This window comes from Silurus aristotelis (genome assembly GCF_946808225.1).
Source record: "Silurus aristotelis genome assembly, chromosome: 10".
NCBI classification, from domain to species: domain Eukaryota; kingdom Metazoa; phylum Chordata; class Actinopteri; order Siluriformes; family Siluridae; genus Silurus; species Silurus aristotelis.
The window spans coordinates 13493132-13514446 of record NC_139583.1 but is presented as its reverse complement, the minus strand read 5'-3'; the positions used below and the strand labels follow the sequence as shown (position 1 = coordinate 13514446).

The 21315-nt window shown below is 38.8% G+C and overlaps 1 protein-coding gene across 2 annotated transcripts in view; it reads left to right on the top strand.

Annotated features, from left to right (window-relative positions):
- dennd4a (DENN/MADD domain containing 4A) overlaps positions 1 to 21315 on the top strand; it is a 30629-nt gene that overhangs the window by 3169 nt on the left and 6145 nt on the right. The window contains exons 2-23 of one of the 2 annotated variants that reach the window (XM_083552014.1): positions 1969 to 2319; positions 2853 to 3099; positions 3222 to 3291; positions 3740 to 3909; positions 4862 to 5100; positions 5717 to 5783; positions 5922 to 5980; positions 6241 to 6385; positions 6513 to 6688; positions 7169 to 7269; positions 8447 to 8668; positions 9814 to 9959; positions 10327 to 10353; positions 11858 to 11991; positions 12543 to 12675; positions 12782 to 12988; positions 14250 to 14378; positions 14964 to 15108; positions 16637 to 16759; positions 17737 to 17856; positions 18083 to 18972; positions 19501 to 19726. In XM_083552014.1, coding sequence (XP_083408140.1) covers positions 2009 to 2319; positions 2853 to 3099; positions 3222 to 3291; positions 3740 to 3909; positions 4862 to 5100; positions 5717 to 5783; positions 5922 to 5980; positions 6241 to 6385; positions 6513 to 6688; positions 7169 to 7269; positions 8447 to 8668; positions 9814 to 9959; positions 10327 to 10353; positions 11858 to 11991; positions 12543 to 12675; positions 12782 to 12988; positions 14250 to 14378; positions 14964 to 15108; positions 16637 to 16759; positions 17737 to 17856; positions 18083 to 18972; positions 19501 to 19726 — 4087 coding nt within the window. In that variant the 5' untranslated portion in view covers positions 1969 to 2008. The remainder of the gene's footprint in view (positions 1 to 1968; positions 2320 to 2852; positions 3100 to 3221; positions 3292 to 3739; positions 3910 to 4861; positions 5101 to 5716; positions 5784 to 5921; positions 5981 to 6240; positions 6386 to 6512; positions 6689 to 7168; positions 7270 to 8446; positions 8669 to 9813; positions 9960 to 10326; positions 10354 to 11857; positions 11992 to 12542; positions 12676 to 12781; positions 12989 to 14249; positions 14379 to 14963; positions 15109 to 16636; positions 16760 to 17736; positions 17857 to 18082; positions 18973 to 19500; positions 19727 to 21315) is intronic. The other variant, XM_083552015.1, reaches the window with a different exon arrangement.

Below are 21315 nucleotides of genomic sequence, written 5' to 3'. Positions count from 1 at the left end.
GAGATGTAGGTGGATCTGGGAACAGAGAGTTTTGTGAGTGGGTGGCTTCGTGTCGGTTTGCTTAGAGAAAACGTCAGAAATGCTGTTGCTTTGCTGTTATGGCTCTAAACGCAAATCAGGTTAGTTTAAAGATTCAAAATAGAACATAGACAACACAAAGTGAATGCATATTGATCTCCGAAATGGCACAGTGGAAGCATGTGTTCATAGACATGTTTCAGGCTTTGAGCTCGATTAGGGTTCAACAGTCCTTGTGTATTCTCTGAGTTTAATCAGAATAATTTAAATGTGTTATTTTTATGCCCATCTGCAACATAAATGATAAGAGATGCTCCTACACCCTCGCTAGCTGACGACTTTAATAAAACAAAGAGGTGGAAGAAGAACTCACTTCATTCATCATGGAGGACTTAGACAATAGGTTAAGGTTTTTTTTCTAAGCTCTTAAGCTCTGTCCCGTGACACTACAGGCCCTGTAATGCAAACCACAAAGCCATTACCTCCAAAGCTTTTGACCAACTGACACCCTACAAACTGCCAGAGAAAGTGCTCAGTGCTGTGTCAGTGCTGGTGAAGATGCTCAGCAGCCTGTAAACTGAGCCTGCACAATAGCCTGACTGTGACCTATTACTCTTACCATAAGTCAAAAATATTAAGATGTATTGATATCATGAGACAGCAGAACAGCTCAAATCCCTGTTATTCCTGGCTTGTTACTGTGTGAAACTCACAAATCTTCATTTCTAAGAGAAATCTGGAACTCTGATTTGGGCAGTAATGTGTATTATAATAATATTAATATTACCCCAAATAAAATGAATAATGTTATTGGATTCTGTGTATGTCGTTAAGTCTTTGTGGGTTGTGCTAGTTACACCCATTTATGGTCCAGGATTTTAAGCCAAATATTAGATTTGCAACAGGCTACACAATGTATGAATGTGGTAAGACGCATCAGTGTGGGTTTTTTTGTGTGTGTGCAAGTGTGAAGCCACACATAGTGCCTAGGCATACTGTCATAGCTATTTATGGCACCATGAAACAGCGATAGAGAAAATAAGTCACACTCAGCCGGTTACACAGGGTTGTGCTCTAGAGTATGAGGGTACTTGCACATGTGTGTGCTGTAAATTCCTCAGCCTTGGCCAAGGAAGTGCTGAGACGCTTATGGCACCTCTAATAGAAATGTTTGTTGATTTGGAAAGACAATTCCACTGTCCCAAAATGGACAGTCTCCTTAATGTATGCTGTTTATTCACATAACAAATTTATTAAATTCCTGCTTGAAATGACATTTTTAAAGATGTACGGTTCATACAGTCAGAAAAATGCTGTTATGCACAGCAGGAATGACTGATAATTGCAACCATATGGCCTTTGGCGTATTTATTGCTAAGACTGTGGCATATGAAACAGTTTTAAGTTTGAGTGCCTGCGCGTGTGAGTGTGTGGAACAGAATGGTGTGTTAGATGTTTGAAACCTTTCCCAAGTCTAAGGAATATAATAAAGGAACTCAATCAGAAAAAACATGACATCTGCAACATTATGTTAATGTGAATTTTTTTAATGTGCAAAACAGCCATTTAATTCTGCCTCTCGATCAAACCTAGAGGTCAGCTTTTAAAGAAATGTTTTTCAGTGAAATATGAAGAATCTGCTGGAATGCAATTTATATGCTAAATTATGCTTGCTATAGATAGACGGCTTACAACTTAGTCAATCTTAGTCATGGTTTTGTGCAAAACATTACAGTTGTTCCGAAGAGTCTGCAGTGCTGAGGTACCACCTGCTCTTATAATGTTTTATTTCTCCAACTGGTATATGCAGCTCATGCTATTCAAGTTTCACATAACTTTCTAATGCGAGCAACATCCTGTAACATAGACCCTGCATGCCCTACTTTCTCATGTGTGTGGTTACCCCATCTCTAACTTTCTCCATCTCTCTCCCTCCTTCTCTTTTCCCAGCTCTTCTGTTTTCTCTCTCTCTCTATGGGGAAGCTGGAAGATGGAGGAAAAAAGCCCTCGTGTAGCAGACTACTTTGTTGTGGCAGGCCTCACTGAGTTTTCAGAGCCCTTTGAAGAGGACATAACGTGCAATGAAAGCTGCCAGAGGAGCTCAACCCAAGCTGAGGCGCCAATCACAGACGTGGCGGTGGTGTTTCGTTCTCAGGGCGAGGAGGTGCCGCCGGGCTACACCTGCATCGAGTGTACTCCCTCTGGCCTTTCTGCTGAGCTGAACGGTGGGAGCATCATAGGCCCACAGATCTTTCTGTGCTACAGGCGAGGACGGGACAAGCCGCCTCTCACTGACCTTGGGTGAGTCACTTCTGTTTACCCTTAGGAGTTACAATAAGCTCCAAATTACAGGAGCCGATTGTAATAGGCGTATTGTACGAGTCAGGGAAATGGATAATAACAGCGTCTTAGAGCAGCAATGTTTTCTTCAGCAATTACTGCTAAAGTAAATATCTATTAGGTCTGTCCAGAAATCTCTGACAATCTCAATATTTTGAAAAAAGGGTTTAGTGATTTGTGTTTTGAATATGATTTTTTTTTATGATGCAATATTTGCAGTTCCACAAACAACAAACTGAATGATTGCTTTTAAAATCATTTTTCAGACATATTACAAAAGCATTAACAAAGTAAAAAGTCTAGAGACCATTTAGCTTCCATTCCTTGCATTGTAGTTGTTTGCTTAAATGATTCATTCCAATTTTCTTTTTAAATTGGAGGGGATTCACACGAAGGTTTCACACAGTTTCCACACAGCAAAATACCACAAAAAGTATATACATCATTTGGAAAATTTATTGCTGAGAATGACTATTTTCCTCATTATTTCCTAGCATTCTCTATGAGTGGAGGGAGAAATTGAAGCCGGGATGCCACATCATCCAAAACACACCTTCTGGTCGACCTGCGAACATCAGCAGCTCTTCCTCACAAAGAGTCTACATCACATACCGTCGTGCTCCCGAGTGTCATTCTCATGCCACACTGGCCGTCACAGACATTTGTGTTATCATTCCCGGCAAAGGAGAAACACCACCATATGCCTTCTGCAAAGTGGACAAAAACCTAAACAGCAGCATGGTTAGCAGTCTCACCTTACTCACATACAGAGCATGTGATTATGCACACTATTATGTGCAGACTGTACTGTGCTTTCCTTCAAGAGTAATGTGGGATATTGTCTGTTCTGTTTACCTTATCAGTGGGGGTCCTCTGTCTACCTGTGCTACAAAAAGTCTTTGGCCAAAACGAACACTCTTGCATTCAAAGCAGGTTTGTAGCGCAAAATATACTTCTAACCGACTGATCACGTGTTTAGCACATGGAAAATAAAAATTTTATTTTGTTTTATTAGTAAGAATCAGTCAAGAACAGAACAGTGCACTGCTCTTAGCTTTTCAGAGAGATGGGGAGAGATGGGGAGTGGTGTACATGATGTAAGTGATATTCTCCCAGGGCGAGGTGGACATGAAATCATCTTATTGGTGTTTTTGCCAGAACATGTTCAGCTTATGGGGATAGTCTTGTTGTGTTATAGTTGAATGGCCCAGAGCAGTAAGATGAGAATAAGTTTCAAGTTCCAAATCATTGGTTCTAAAAAGCCTTTCACATGGAAGACAATACTCAGCACTTGCAGCCTGTGTGGTATTGATCATTTGTGCTGGAAGAAGCAGAATATTTTGTTAGAAGTGCTGAGAGTGATATTCGTTAACTGTTTTAGGTTTGCTATCACGGTACCCAGAAGAGGACTACGAATCGTTTCCTTTGCCCGAGTCAGTCCCCCTGTTCTGCCTGCCAATGGGAGCATCCATAGAGTGCTGGCCCTCTCAAACGAAATACTCTCTGCCTGTATTCTCGACATTTGTTCTCACTGGAGCTTCTGGAGAAAAGGTGAATGCACAAATGCTGCTACAAATAATACTACATTTGCACATAGCATGTAAAATAAAATGTATAAATATTCTGTGGAAACAATGATGTGTCTAAATAGAAGAGTTTGGTGTTTTTAAATCTTGTTTCAGTCTTTAGAGTATGTATGATTAACATGCACAAACTTTTTGATACATTATCCTGGACAGAGAAAAGAATATAAAGCCTGTTTAGTCCAATATATCTTCTATATGTCAGACATATTTATGTGCAACGTTAAATTTAGTAATGAATTTGTCGTCAAAGCTGTTTGTAAAGTAATCTTTAAATCTATAGAATTTAGCTTCAAGATCCTTTTTTTTCCCAGAGCGAACAAAGAAGTTTTACACTTCTGAACTTCATCATTTTCTAACGCATGCCTTTAACTATTTAATATAATGACTGCTTTAGACTTCTTTAATGAGTGAGGTTCAAGTAAATAGGTCTGTTGTTCTTTTCTCAGCTGTTGTGGATAATTATTCAAGAAAACGCCTGTGTAAGAAAATGCTCCAGTCTGTTTGGGCTAGCAGAGAGTGAATTTGGAGCAGTGAATACTTCAGTGCACTCCTCTTGCTCCCTCTGCAAGCTCACTATTCCCCAGCCTATTGATGTTGCTCCATTCTGTAATTTATTCATTTAGGTAGAGACTTCAAAGAAGCAAAACTAGCCCAAGATGTTGGTAGCTTTTGTGAATAGAAAAAAAAACAAAAATCTAAATAACATCTCTCAAGTCTCTCAGAATTAAATGTTCATTTATTGTATATGTTTTTGGAGATAGTCTCATAAATAGATTAAAACCCTTCATCTCATGCATTTGATTAATTTGATGAGACGTTTGAGCTCAGTAGAGACAGCTGTGCTGTGTCTACTTTATTAACTTTATGATGATCACAGTTTGGTACACTTTGTTGATTAGCATGTCTTGCATGTCTAGGTTTATGGTGCAGCGATCCAGTTTTATGAGGTGTACCCAGAGGAGCGTCTGACTGATAGGCAGCGCACACTGCTGGGACTACAAGCCAGTGGCCCGAGGACTGAAGCTTCAATGACGGTCCACACCAACAAGAGCATCTGCCTTCTTTCTCACTGGCCCTTTTTTGATGCTTTCAACACTTTCCTCACCTTCCTCTACCGCTACTCAATTTCCGGGCCTCATACGTTGCCCATTGAGAAGTAAGTGTTCTGCTTAAGTCCTTGTATTTGAACTATTTCTTTTTAATTTCTTACAGTTTTATATATTGTTTATGAATATTGACATAATTAACATTAAGGTGCTGGAAACCTAAATGTTTTGTTCATAAAATCTTTATTATTATTATTATTATTATTATTATTATTATTATTATTATTATTATGTGCTGGAAGTCAATGGCAGCCTTTAGAACTGTATGTTTACAGCTGTAAAATTTGGCACACTGATTGGGCATTCGGCCAGTAATTACCTCATTGCATCTAGCAGAAACAAATTTCAAGGTTTTTTTGTATATATATTTTGAACTGTTTGATGTCTTTTTGGAGATTGTCACTTTTAAGTCATGTACTGCTTTTTTGAAATCTATTAAGTCTATTATGGTAGACATTAACGGTGAAATAATCCCAAATACTCCCTGCAGTTGTAAATTGTATCAGTACAAATTTAAAAGATATATAGGTGACCATGTCTTTATTGTTATTATTGTTATAGCACTTTATTGTTATTTGGTTCCAATCTAGCGCTTTGTAGGGCTTGACCCTTTAGAATCATCTTGAAGCTCTATTTATGTTATATTTCTCTCCACCTTTATTATAGGCATATCTCTAATTTTATGCACAAAGTCCCTTTCCCATCTTCTCAAAGACCTCGCATTCTGGTCCAGGTTAGTTTAAATTTGATGTCATGACGATTGCTAATTTCATTTTATGTCTGTATATAATGTACATTTTTGCAGAATTGTTGGTTAATCTGACCTCACAAATGTTTTAATTGGGACGTGTGTTTGTTTGTTGTTCCACAGCTATCTCCACACGATAGCCTTATGCTGAGCCAGCCTGTTTCTTCTCCTCTGCCTCTGAGGTAGGTCACACACTAATGGTATAATGAAGCCATTAGGTTAAATTTTGTTACATAAATTAGAATTTTACTGAGATATGCGATTTCTTAATCATTTTGGACAATTGGCCAAAATTAGGTGAAAATGAACAAATGTTACAAATGCTGATATGTGCATAAGAAAAACTAACCCATTCAAGTTCAGTGCAAGGTCATGTATAATATGAAAGCCCAAGTCTATTTCCTGACACAATGTCTGCTTCCCCTTTTGTGTTGTCCTTTAGTGGTGGAAGTCTCTCTACACTCCTACTAAATCTGGGTCCTAAAAACGCAGTGACATTACTAGTTCTGGCTGTGACAGAGCACAAGATTCTGGTGCATTCACTGCGGCCAGCTGTGCTAACCAGCGTTACCGAGGCCCTGGTTTCAGTGAGTGGTGTCTACAAGGCTCCTTACAGTTTAACTCATGACAAACATGTTAATTAAAGTTCTACCTCCATATATAGAAAAGCTACTGATTGAACACTCTTTGAACACTTAATTGTGTTGCTTGCAGATGATCTTTCCTTTCCACTGGCCATGCCCATACATTCCCCTGTGCCCATTAGCACTGGCGGATGTGCTCAGTGCTCCATGCCCCTTCATAGTTGGGGTAGATTCACGCTATTTTGATCTGTATGAGCCACCGGCAGACATCAGCTGTGTGGACCTAGACACCAACACCATCTCACAGTGAGTGACCTTTTGACATGTGCATAGTTTTGAACCCCTCAGGGAGCATCTCTTGAAGAATAACCTGTAAAGCTCATCTGTGAACCTCTTTAACTCTTCCGTAAAAATACCAACCCCACTAACCTTTCATAATATTACATTTTCTGGCTTTTAGTTATGACAGGGATTTCTTGAGGAGATTCATAATAATGATAATACCAGAAGCTATCTTGATCCTGCTAGGCATTACAGTAATGTTGAATGAGCAGCACTCTGTTAAAGATAAGACACCCAGTTGCACATCTGGTATCCACATGCTTCTGTTTGTTGGCCAGGTGGAGAATGCAGAAGAGTTTATCCTCGTCATGGCAATCGTGTAGCTGTCAGATATAGTTCTCAAATCAACTCTGCTTTCTGTGGGCTTGGATGTATTTCCTTTTTTTTTGGCACTGTTTACCTGTTTCCCCCTTTTTAATCATAAACTTGTGTTTGTGGTTTCAGCAAAGAAGATCGCAGAGCCCTGACATGGAAGATTCTGCCAAGGAAAGCCTGTAAACGTCTGATCAATACCCTCAGCAATCTCCATCAGGAGCTGGTGCAGGGTGAGTCTGTAGTCAGTATGGTGTGAGCAGACTTTTTCCTGTTTTCTGAGTCTCCATTCAAGGACATATTTTGTAAAAATTTACAGCACTAGAGAATCCAGTCTAAATGGTTGTAGCAGGTTGTGTCATATCGTTTTTCAAATGTCGCTCAATCTTTTTATCACTCGTCCAGCTTTTCATTAACTGTTGACAGAAGAAAACACTAACAGAACTGAGCCTTGAAAAGATTTTAGCTTTAGAGACAGTGTGTTTGAGATCGGTGCATGCCACCAACAGAGTCAGGTTCTGTATGTCTGTTTAGCCTTGAGCTAATCTAATTGTTTTAGTTATTTAAGTATTCATTCTTTTATAGTTCTGTATTAGACACAATTCCTTTTGCCATATACAGTACATTTTGTACAAGTATGTAAAGTCTGATTGCATCTACTAGATAAAATAAACCATGACCTTAAAGACTACAGAAGACTACTACTAAATACTTCTAATAAACAAAACATTTTCCATATTTATAATGCTATATTGACTGTTTAGTTTTGGGGGGAATGGCATGTACTCATTCCAGTCTTGATTTGAGAGGTCTAAAGACCAAATACAGTGGTACCTTGAACAACGAGTGAATTAATGTACATGTTTTCCGAGGTACGAGCGGTCATGATTTTTTGCTCTGTTACGCGAGGTAACAGAGGTACGAGCTCGAGACACCGCTGCTAGATGGTGAAGCGAAGCCAGAAAGCAGAGACTGTGATGAAAATTAAGATAAGCAAAGAAGAAAAAGTAAAAATGTAAAGGGATACGTAGTGTACAGGAGTGATAGTAAAAAACTAGTTTTCCCTCCTTCTCCGCCTATCGCCTCTACCACGTTTTCCTGATTTAATAACATGAAACATAAAAAACGGGGTGGCATTTTGAAGGTTGGAACGGATTAATGCCATTTTATGAATTTTCAATGGGGAAAATTGATTTGATGTGCGAGCAAATTGAGATACGAGCTCGGCCACGGAACGAATTGAACTTGTAGGACAAAGGTACCACTGTAGATGTTTTTTTTTATTGTGGACACCATTTAAACGTATAACACTACTTTTAATCTGAATCAGAAAAATTAAAATGTATATCTAGAGCAGATTGAGATGGAACTTATTTGAATTTTTGAATGTAAGATTTACTTTTTCTGCAGATTATTTACTCAGTCGTGAGGAAGGCCATATAGATGCCGCCATGAGTGAGCGTGAACCTGGAAGTGGCGTGAAGAGTCTCCAGTCGCTGGAGTTAGAGATCCAAGAAGCCTTCTTGCGTTTCATGGCAGCCATCTTAAAGGGTTACCGCTCGTACTTGCTTCCCATTACCCAGGCTCCCTCAGAAAAAGCGACTGATGCCAGCTCCCTCTACGACCTACAAGGTAGGCTTGTCATCCAACTATTTTAATTAGGTTAGGACCCCACTCTGCAGAGCAGATTGAATCTAATTATGTGGTTTGAAAGCAAAGTCCACAGCAAAAAAAACCAAAAACAAACAAAACACAAAAAACAATAAATATTGCCATAAGATTGTCAACCCTAAGGAAATTTTAAAGTTAAAAAACAGTGAAAACGTGTTCCAGAGTTTTGTTGATTGCTGGCAAAGCCCATTCGAGAGTCCATAGAGAAAGATCATGAACTCTGCAGCTGGGTTGAATGTTGAAATCCGGAACAAGTCAAGCCTGAAACAAGACTGTTGACTATATGTTTATAAAAATAAAAATAAAATTAAGCTTTTAATGGTCTTAACAACAAATCATTGGTCTGAAAATAAGCAAGAGTTAAGCAAATTTACTCCTGAGAGCTCTTGTTCCAACATTTGCTTGTTTTCTTTTACTGCAGTGTACTGTTTGTGAGAAAAGCTAGAAGTAGGGACATTTACTCCATAGTCATCTTGTACATACAAGCATGATAATGATTACACAATTTTGATGTAAAATTAAAGAAAAAAAAAAAAAAAAAAGGGAGATTACAAAGTTCCCCAAAATATGTTCAGGGATGTTGACCTGATTAGGGGCTCATGAATGAAAAAGGGATTGATAAAGCAGGAGAAGATCTATAGTATTCGTTTTATTCCTACTGATTTCCATGACAATAACTTCTTGACCAATAAAAGATCATTTAAAATAATTATTTGCCTCAGAGTGTAGACAGTACATACTGTACGATCTGCTTTGAGACAATGTCTGTTGTGAAAAGCACTATACAAATAAACTTGACTTGACTCGATTTACATCTTTTGGTTTCTGCACAAAAACAGAAAATGTCTCTGTTTTTACAATATGGTTAAAAATCTTTGTTTTTTTAAATGAAGTTCTATAACAAGCCTTTTGCTGTGGTCATCTTTAAGAAATTTGTAAACTTAGACAGTGAAATCTTTTAAAAATGATTGATCTTTGGAATACATTAACTGTCACATGATCTGCATCACTTACTATCACTTATATCTTTGCACACACATACACTTGCCATCCCTTGTTATGTGATAGGCTGATACAAAGATTAATGGTTCTCTTATTTTTCGCAGGATTCTTGAAAAGTCGTGATCGCTCAAATCAGAAGTTTTACTCCCTCATGACCAAGACTCAGATGTTCATCCGCTTTATTGAAGAGTGCTCCTTTGTCAGTGATAAGGATGCAAGCTTGGCGTTTTTTGATGACTGTGTCGACAAGGTAGACATTTTTATTGATTATTGCACAAACGTGTTCATTTGATGTTGGGTACAAATTGCCTCGATTGTTTGCCTGCTCCACTTTTGCTTCAATAAAGTGTTTAGAGTATTTAGACCCTTTTTTACATTTAATTATGCCAAGTAAAGATCTGAAAAAAACCATAACTAAACCGGGTACATAGTGATTTGCAAGAACAATGACATTATAAGCATCCCAAGAATTATGCCAATAAGCCAGTAAATTCAGAGCAGTTTTCTTTTACATGCTTGGCTTTTCTTCTTTCTCTAACCACTCTGCCTACTCCTCTGTGTCTATTTTTCGTTCTTTCTTCTGATCTAATCCCTGCAATTACTGCTTGCATGGAAAGCTCTTTGGCACAGAAAAAGGAGGAAAGGTAAGCGGCTAGATTTTGTCTTTTATAAAGTGTAAAAAATAGATTTTTTTTGGGGGGGGGGGGGATATTTTGTTTAATTTGATTGGACTTTGAGCAACCAGCATTTTTCTTTAGGGATTAGTAATAATCATAAGAATAATAATAAGCAGAAGAATATTGCATATTCTTTAACATATGTGGACTTTGTGTTAATGGCATGTGTTATTAAAGCACCATTAGTATGCAGTACTTACTGCCAAGACACTCAGAATCTGCCAGGACACACCTCATATGCTCCGTTGTCTCCACCCATTACTTTTCAACCCCACTACATTAAATGACATTAAATGATGAGTTGTGAATTACCAAAGTTTCTCTCGTGGAAAACATAGCCTTTTCAAGGTCTATTAATATCTGCATGGTAGGCATGAGAAGTACTAAACAACCTATTTCTCATTCCCAATGAAGCGTGAGCTGTTTTTCTCTCGTTCTCTATCATCCAGTAAAGAGCTGGTGGTGAAGCCGCTTCAGATCACACTGTTCATTAGAGACATAAACAGTAGAAGTCATTGCCTGCCATGTCTCGTCCTTCGCCATTTAAAGCCTGCCAAGGACAGTGCTTTAGTGGCGCACTGATAATGGAAGTGACCATGTGAGCTGATTTTAAAGTGGGCCAAATGCAGCTTCAGAACATTGTCTGGGTTTGCACAGGGAACGGCATGCTAGCAGAGCACAATTTGAAGCGACTCACAGAGGTAGCATACAAATTCCTAAAGGGGGCTTGTAGTGCCCAAAACATTAAACTTCTCCTAAGGCTTGAGCCAATGCCCTGATGACCTTTAAAGAGAGCTGGGTAGTGGTTCAAAAATAATCTTTGTTCTGCAAGCAAAACTCAATCAGTGCTATAGGGCCTCAGCTCTTCCTGCCAAGAAACAATTCTTAGTGTTGCTTCCTTTCTGTCGAAACCTGAGCAGCTTATTTTTTCTTTCACTAATTGACAAAATAAATGATTCAACTCACTCTTTATGGGTGTTGTTCCTGGATGGCTATAGGTCAGTGCTTTATGCTGGGGGATGTGTATGGTCATGCAGACAAAGACGTCTGGAAGCTAAATGTGCCATGACACTTTCAAGTTTCTGGCTAGTCTGATGCCGGTGCACCGCACAGTAATGTGTCTGCACCCTTGGAGCGACAGTGTTTAGTCCAGGTCACTGCACTCAGGGTATGTCATCTGTGTGTGGGTGAGTGTGTGTGTCTGTGTGTGTGCGTGCGTGAGAGAGAAAGTGTGTGTATGCGGCAGATGGTAGAGGACAGGAAGAGTTGGGCTTTTCGGTGAAATAAGTCAGTGATTAAGAAGATTATCAAGCTTTTTTCCACTAAACATCTTCTATTCAGTCCTGTATCCAATTCTGCACCCCACAACTCTCAGAATCCAGGAAATCCCTTGACTCCACACCTCTGCTGTGCCATTGTGATGTTTTAGTGTGTCTGTGGTGAGTTCCTAATGAGTGTACTTCAAACTCAGGTGGACAGTGAGAGACCGGAAGATACCAGGCTTATTGAGCTAGACAAATCACATCGCAGTGAACACACAGTGTTCATCACACCTCCAGAGCTTCCTCCTGTGCCCGAGGGAGAAGAGCCCTCCATTCTTTATAGGTACAACACACACCACACAAACACACACAGAGAAAAAAGCATACATGTACAGCATTACAAAGTTAAAGATCCATCTTTTTCCAGCAGCAGAAAATGCTCTCTGCAATTTATAGTTATTTACCAGGCAATGTAAAGCCCACATAAAAATTCTCGCTGGATTCTATTGTCTACAAATCTCCTCCTGTACCATCCAGCATTATAGACTCCTAGCAGTGAATGTGATCACATTTACAGCTATAGAGATTTAGCTATTAATGTGCTGTTTTGCAGGCTACCATTTTAGCTTATGTGTATTCAGTCTACAATATTTCTCCTGGACTGTGGCAAATGCCACATGTTTTGCAATTAGTCTGGGTTTGTGTGGTGCATTTGTGCGTACGTGCCAAGAATTTGGAGACAGAATAATTGAAAAACAAAGCGTCTTCTGCTCTGCTGCATGCAAACAACATTCATCAGCCAAATCGATCAAACCTATTTTAAATCATGTATGACTAAAAACAAACGGATGAAAGTGCTGCAGTAATGTTGGATTACCTATGTGTTTTGTGTAGCTACAGCGGCTTTCCTGTGCTGAATGCTGAACTCTGTGAACCCAAGGAGGGCTTGGACATCCCCATGGCAACCTCAAACTCCAGACACACCAGCCCTGGGAGTCCAGCCGCCATTTTCCGCCGCTCCAAACAGGTACGTATCATCTGTTCACTTCTCTATTTAGATCAAAGAGCATGGCTATTGCTGCTTCTAATTCCACTCAGTCACACACTTTCTCTGATCCTGTTCCTTTTATCAGGAGATTAAATCATCCCAGCGCATGGCCAAAATATACTCATCAATACCTCACATGTGGTCCAAGTGTCTGCTGCGCCACTGCCATGGCCTGTGGTTCATCTGCCTGCCAGCATATGTAGCTGCGTGCCACTCTAAAGTACGTGCACTCCGAGCTGCTTACGATGTACTGAGGATGATGCAGGACAAGAAGCTACAGCCACCTGATGAGGTAAACACAAAAAATACACACAGTCTCTGTCAGACAATTGGCCTTGGGCTTGTCTGGCCAAAGGCTTTTTTTTTTTTTTATATATATATATATATATAAATAATACAGTGGTACCTTAGAATACGAATTTAACTCATTCCGGAACACGATTAGCATGCTGAAATATTGGTATACTAACCTTGAAAAGAGTGAATGCTGGCATGATGGAGATGAGGTTTGGAGGATACCCAAATCACTTATTATTTATTTTTTTATTTTTTTATACACTTTGCTTTGTTTTACTGCTTTCACTACTTTTCATCTTTTATTTTTTTTACACTTATAGTGTATGCAATACTGTTCAGTGATTAATATTAACGAAACAAAGACACAGCGATAAACACAGAGCTAAGACAGTGCTCTCACTATGAATTGAAGACGTTAACTGAGGGTTGCGAGGCGTGGGACGTGGTACGGAAGAACCATTGTCCCTTTAAATTTTAGCCTGCGAGATTCCTGTTCTGAATTTATATGCGCAAAACGATACGAAAATTTCTATGAATTTCGATTCGTATTCTGAATTATACGTATTTGGGGGCCTTCGTATTCAGAGGTACCACTGTATTTATAATCCCAATACACATTAATAAACATCACCTCTGTAATACAAATGTGCCATACTTGGCTAACTATTTTCAATCTGCTGCCTCTTTAGCAGGCTGACATACAAGGCAGATTTTAAAATAAAGCAGTATGCCTGCAGCACATAAAACAAATACAAGTAGTACTCCTACATGCAAAAACAGCTGAATTGCATTATTATTATTATTATTATTATTATTATTATTGCATTGTATTATTTTTTATCTGTATTTACATGCCACAGAGAAATATTGAGACATAAATCAAACAAGATACTGACTGTATGAATGTCTCTAGTGCACCTCGCAGTCAGAAAGAAATCCTCAAATGCAACTTATTCCCCTTTCCACTTTTGGGGTTAACCAGATTTTATATTACTATTATATAAACTTACAAACATACAGTATTTCAGTTTTGGAAAGTCTGTAATTTTAGAGCTATAGTAAGAAAGGTTAAAGTTTTTACAATATGAAGAATTTCCAATTTGCAGCCATATTTAAATTATTTGCAGCGTATTTAAAGCGTGTCTTGTGGCAGTAACATATTTTTAAACCTCTGTTTGTTTAAATCTTTGCTTACTTTTTTATATAAAAAAAAAAAAAACCTGAAGAGGATCTGAACAGTTTGTGTTTATTATCAGGTGTGTTACCGGATCCTGATGCAGCTGTGTGGGCAGTACGGACAGCCAGTCTTGGCGGTACGAGTGTTGTTTGAGATGAAGAAGGCTGGAGTTCAGCCCAATGCTATAACATACGGATACTATAACAGAGTGAGTATCATATTTGTATTTTGAGGAAGCCACTTGCAGTGAACAATGTTGCAGGAAAAAATATGCAGCTGTCTGGAGAATAAATTTTTAATCGCTGTTTTCGTGCACTTTATAATAAGCAATGTCTATACTGCACCATTTAGGAGACAGCTTTGTGAAGATGTATTGGGGTTTGGGAGCACTCAGGCTGAATTTAAATATCTAATCTAATTTCAGAGCTAGCATATAGTTCAAGGCGGGTTCTTTGTTTCAGGTGCTTGTGTTTTTTAAGATAAATGAGCTTGCGGGAAGATTGGTTCCCATGGGACAGCTAGCATTTCTCTGCTTTGAATAAAGTCCCCAAAACAACCAGAAAACACATAAATAGACACACAAGTCTGGGCAGCTGAGAGTTGTTCCTGTTCTTTCAGCGTAATTACAGCCAGTTCTTGAGAGAGAATTCAATCTTTTTAACATGATGAAAGGGTTACGAAGAAGGATTATTTGCTTGATCTGCTTGGGTGTTTGTGTATGTGTGTGTTGCTTTGTCTGTGTAAGAGCTTATGCTCATCTTCACTCTCTCACCTTGTGTTCTTTCTTGCTCAGGCGGTGTTGGAGAGCACATGGCCTTCTTCCACTAGAGGGGGCTATTTCCTGTGGGGTAAATTGCGCAATGTAGTCCGGGGTGTGGTGCAGTTCAAACAAGTGTGGAGAAGGCAGGCTAGTCATGCTAAAGATCCTCACCTCTCAGGTACATGCTTACACAAAAAAAAAAATATATATATATATTTATATATATATATATATATATATATATATATATATATATATATATATATATATATATATATATATATATATATATATATGAAAAATTATAATACATATTATAAATACAATTATATTATACAATTATATATATATAATTATAAAATTATATAATATATATATATATATATATAAAATACAATTATAAAAATAATACAAAATAATAATTCATCAGACTGAGATACAATTCTACCATTTTTAATGAATATGAACAAAACCATATAAGAGACAACCTTTTATATATATAATGCACCCAAAATAATTTGATAACAGAAATTCTCTTTCCGGTTATTTATCCAGTTCTGAATTATGCTAGGATTATGTTTTACATTTGCTTGTATGTGATACGTGACATAATGATATATTTTCTCATTGGCTTTAAGCATAATTTTATGGGACTTAAGGAAATTGGCTGGATCTGCAAAGTTCGGCTGCTTCTATACACTTCATTAATCACCCTGCTGAGCCATTTTACTGCAGTTGTTCAGTTATTTGCAAATATTAGTTTTCAATGAAGGCCATTAAAGAGAGTGCACCACTGCCCTATGAAAGTGCTGCTTTTGTTCCTGCATTTTTCTCTCTTCTTCGGCTCACATAATTTAACTTGACAACACATTTAAACGCTCTTTAACTTGTATTTAAGACAAGATGGCTATTTAATAAAGAGCACCATAACACCATAACTCGCTTATTTTATAACAGTTCCTCTGTCGTGTTTTATTCCATAATTAACACTTTATTGGTGTCTGGTTGTGCATTGAAGTTTCCTCTATGCATGCCTCATGGTTATATATTGGTTTATTTTTGAACAGATACAACAGTACAATTATCAGACTATGAGAGTCCTTAAAGAGTTATATTTGTTATTTTTGAAACATCTATGAATCCACAATCTTTCCAGTCTATGTCATGCTGCTCTAGATTTCGTGTACTTGTTAGATATGAAAAGTATTGAACAACATCAAGTCTGAAACCTTATATATAAATCATACTACAATGTCAGTAAATTAGCACATCTCTTTGATGGAAGCCGAATTTAATAGGAAACTGTAATCTCCATTTTTCTCTATAAATTCTACTAAATTGCCAGTCCATGCAGCCAGTCATTAATGGGTCCAATTAAGATAGGACTGATAGCTGCTTCTCAAGATGTCACACTTCAGCCTGCTCTTGATTTGATCTCCAACATTCTCACAGTCACCTGCACCAGCTCATTATCACGCATGTAGCAGACTGAATAGACTGAATTTCAAATGCATCCAATTAGAGGTCTCATCATCTATGTGCGATTCTGCTTAGTCTCCAAGGATGAAAGATCAATCAACTGGTTTCAGCAAAATGAGATGCAGTAATTGATTATGCTGTTAATAATCTTTGTAGATTTGCTATGAATTAAACAGGGATAGATTTTCGAGCTGACTGAAAGTGGTGTGCTGCTTTTTTGTGCACAGATGCCAGTGATCTGGACAGCGTGAGCCATGGCAGTCTGGACAGCACTAATGACTCAGCAGAGCGAGCCTCTATCGATACTGATTTTACCAAAATGGACTCCAGCGATGATGGATCCAGCACAGGTGCCCTGTCTGCCCTCACTCTGGGTCATTCATGTGACTTCTCTCTCACATCTTTTCTTTTCTTTTTTTTTTTGAGTACCAAGGTCACACTTGTTAATCAGTACTCTGCCCTCTCTCTTTCTGTCTTTGTCTCCCTGTTTCTCCTTGTTGAAAAGGTTGAGTCACTGCAAAAGAGTATATTTCTTGCCCTGAATATTAAGAAAGAGATCTTCTTTTCTTCTTTCATTATTTTAACTTATTATCAAACCTGAAACGTGCCACAAATGTTGTAACACACAGCGTGAGATGCCACCACAGAGGAGAAGAGAGGAAAGAAAAAATGAGACGCATTACTGAATATTAAATAGGTACTTTAGAGGAACATATAGCAATGCTGTTTACAGAACAAACAGGAGAGACTCAATCGTCTTTTTATGCAGTCTCTCAGCTGGAGACTGGCAAAGACAGTGAAAAAAGCAAGTAAAACTGTTTTACTGCAAGTAAAATTGTTTAATCTTAGTAAACATAAGAAGGCATCAAAAAGCATGTTTTTTATATTTCAATAGCTTCATTAGTGTTTCAGTAGCCTTTTCATTGGTCGGTTCTCGGAGTGTTTATGTTCTGTGGTGCAGTAGCTCTGTTGTGAAGTCATGCTTGAGATGAGTCTGGATATAGCTCATCAAACGCAGTGCTCAACAGTGTAGGTGTGCACTACATCAGAGTGGTTTACATAACCTAAATCAGTTCTCATAAACTCTGCCGTTTGATTTTTAGTTTGATTAATTTGGGCAAAGTTTTTTTAGTACATAATGAATTATAAACCTATTAATTGCTTCCAGCTATTGTTTGCAGTGAATCTCTTTGACCAGGACATGACAGTGGTATAATAAATAAAACTGTGTGGCTCAATAACAGTTATCTCAATCACAAAATTCCCTTTGTCTTTCAAAGTGAGTGCCTCACAGTGCTTCTTATGTCCTGTATACGCTCTGTTGCAGGTGGACAATCAGATCAGGGCTATGACTCATTGTCTAAAGAGGAGGTGCGATTGGGGGGAGGAGAAGAGCAGGATAGCTCTTCTCACATGAAGGAGAAGAAGGAGAGAGACAGCATTCCACGTGAGTTGTGCATCATGTTGATTTTCGGTAGTGAAGGTTTGAGCTATATAGGACTCCACCAAGTGGTAAAGTCTGACATTGCAAGTTATTATATAACTAAAATGTTTGCCCTCTCTTGCTAAAGGTCTAAGCTTGTGTATTATACTAAGGTACAAATATTAGCTGTCTTTAGAGGCCCGCTTATTGTGAGTGTGTTTTATTTTATTTCCATATTTCATTACTTTAGTGGCCAAGACAGGAACATCTATAAAGAAGGACTCATCGGTTTCACTAAAACCCTCAGATGTAAGAGGCAGTGTAGCAGTGCCCAAACGCCCCAACTCACTGGACATCTTTGGGAAAAATACTATAAGGCCCAGTAAATTGGAACTAAATTCTAATCAACTGCTGAATGTCTCTGAAGGGTGCAAACAGAAGCAAATGTATTCAGAAGAGAAGGTATTAGAGGAAGCAACAGACACCACATACCCACTCAAACCTTCTTCGGAGAGGAGTACAAGTAGCACAGTTGCCAGGGAGACTAGCATTAGCAGTGCACGTTGCAGTGTGGCAAGGAGTGTGAGCTTCGGCAGCTCACTAGGCCATGTGCCACAACGTACAGGGATTGAGTCTGGCTTTGATCCATTATCTCTTTTGGCAGCTGAAAGCAAGGCTAGAAAGCCAGATGAGTCAGTAGAAATGGATGGTGCCCCTGGCACATGCCGCCACCTGGCTGATGAGATTCAGCTTTACATGGAGAACCTGAGCAGCCCTGTGAGTCACCGATCTCTCAGTACAGATCTACGCAGCATCCAGAGCCCCTCACCACACAGCTCGCCTCGCCAGACTGCTGTACCAGGATCTCCAAGCACCCAGTTGCAGCCCCAGCTCCGGAGCAGACTGTTCTCCACACCCTCACTGCCACTGCGATGCCAACGTAGAAGCAGCTTAGTCCGGCCCACCTCATTAGTCTCACCATCCTCACCCACCCCTTCTTCATCCTCCTTCTCTATGGAATCCCTGCTTACACCCACACTAGATGTGTTTAGGAGCAGCTTTATGTCTGCAGGGAAGGGTGTGGCTGAGAAAGCTAGTCGTCTTTATTCAAGGCTCTCTTCACAGACTTCCATTGCACAGGTGAGTTTAAAATTTTAATGCAGATATATTCCATTTAACTATTCATGGGCAGAATTAAAAGAAATTGAAAGGCTTTTTCTGAAGAAAAGCACCAATTACTAAGTACCAAGGTACTAATTTTTTTAAATAAAGGAAGATGTGCAGACCTGCAGCAACTACAGGGGAATAAAGTTGATCAGTCACACCATGAAGTTATGGGAAAGAGTAGTGGAAGCCAGGCTGAGAGAAGAGGTGACCATCTGTGAGCAACAGTATGGTTTCATGCCAAGGAAGAGCACTACATAAATTTATTGCAATTGAGATGGTTTGGACATGTGCAGAGGAGGGACATGGGGTATATCGGTATAAGAATGCTAAGGAAGACATGCAGGTGGTTAATTTGGAAAAGTCAGATATAGAGGACAGGGTGGTATGGATCCACTCTGACGACCCCTAATGGGAGCAGCCGAAAAAAGAAGAAGAAGATGTTAATGTACTCTGTCTGTGTTGCCCTCTGTTTCCTTCATGACTCTTTAATTTTAATTCCAGGACCTGAACTCTGATCAGGTGAGCGTGTCTTCATTGGGCTCAGGTGAGCCTGACTGCTCCTCTCTGTTTGAGGGTGAACTCAGTCTTGACCCAGACGGTCTCTCCTCCCCCCAACGAGATGCCGCTCTCAACGTCACTCCCTTTAAGAAAAGTCCAAACAGGAACAGTCGCTGTTTAGAGAGTCCTTCTGCACCTTCCAGGCTTTTTCGCCAGGCCTCCCTCCTTGGTAAGTTTGTGTGTTTGTGTGTGTCTTAAACGTTTGCATCATTTTAAATTCTTAGTTATATCCTGTTAAACTGCAATAAGAAGTTGTAAGTCTTGTTACAGGGTGTAATTAAAGACATAAAATGTGAAACCACTGCTAAAAACTGCTCCAAGCTAAGCTACAGAATCTGGGGAACACAATGAGTGAACTAAAAGAAAACAATTCTTGCAATCAGATGATTTCTACTGTGCCAAGTTATTTTTTTTAATTAGGCCAACTGGGTATGCAAACAAGACCCTAAGTAATAGATGTAACTTTACTAATTTTACTCTGTTGAAATTAGCCGCTTGTATGCTATATCCAATTCTTATTTGGGTTCGATGGCACTAATGGTTTTTGAGTTTTGGGATTTTACATCATTTTAGGTTATGGTTCAGTTTGGTTATTATGCATTGCATAATGCAGTAAACCCATTTTCAAATTTGGCTTGGCATCCAAATTTTTCTCAAACACCATTGGTAATGACCAATAAAATTATTTGAGTATATGCTCCCTAATACAAATCACTCAATGACTTTGAAAAAAGTAGGAATTTGACTTTGCCTAAGTAGCTTCCTGAAATATTTATTACAAAGCCTGTACATAATGAGACTGCAGACAGGCATGTAGGGACTCAGTGGGCAAAATATAGTTGCCTAAGCATACAGCAGGTCTTTGAATTTGCACATGCCTTAAATAATCTTACATATAATTACAGTGCATTAAAAAAGTATTTACAGCGCTTCACTTTTTCACATTTTATGTTACAGCCTTATTCCAAAATGGATTAAATTCAATATTTTCCTTAAAATTCTACAAACAATACCCGATAATGACAACGTGAAAGAAATAAGTTTGATATCTTAGCAAATTTATTAAAAATAAAAAAACAAAGAAGAAAAATCACACATACAAGTATTCACAGCCTTTGCATGACAGTCATAATTGAACTCAGGTGCATCCTGTTTCCACTGATTATCCTTCAGATATTTCTACAACGTGATTGGAGCCCACCTGTGGTAAATTCGGTTGATTGAAAATGATTATGAAAGGCACACTCCTGTCTATATGAGGTCCCACAGTTAACAGTGCATGTCAGAGCACAAACCAAGCCATGAAGTCCAAGGAATTGTCTGTAGACTAAGATTCTATCAAGGCATAGATCTGGGGAAATTTCTGCAGCATTGAAAATCTCAATATGCACAGTGACCCTTTTTAGAGCAGATCGCTCAGCCAAACTTAGAGAGAAGGGCCTTAGTCAGGGAGGTGACCAAGAACCTGATGGTCACTCTGAAAGAGCTCCAGTGTTTCTCAGTAGAGTGAGAAGAACCTTCCAGAACAACTATTTCAGCAGAACTCACTAAGCAAGCCTGTATGGTAGAGTGGCTAGATGGAAGCCACTTCACAGTAAAAAGCACATGCAGCCCATTTGAAGTTTTCCACAAGGGATCTAAAAGACTCTCAGACCATGAGAAACATGGATTCGAATGTGAACTCTTTGGCCTGAATGCCAAGCGTCATATCTGAAGCAAATAAGGCACCGCTCATCACATGGCCAATACCATCCCTAC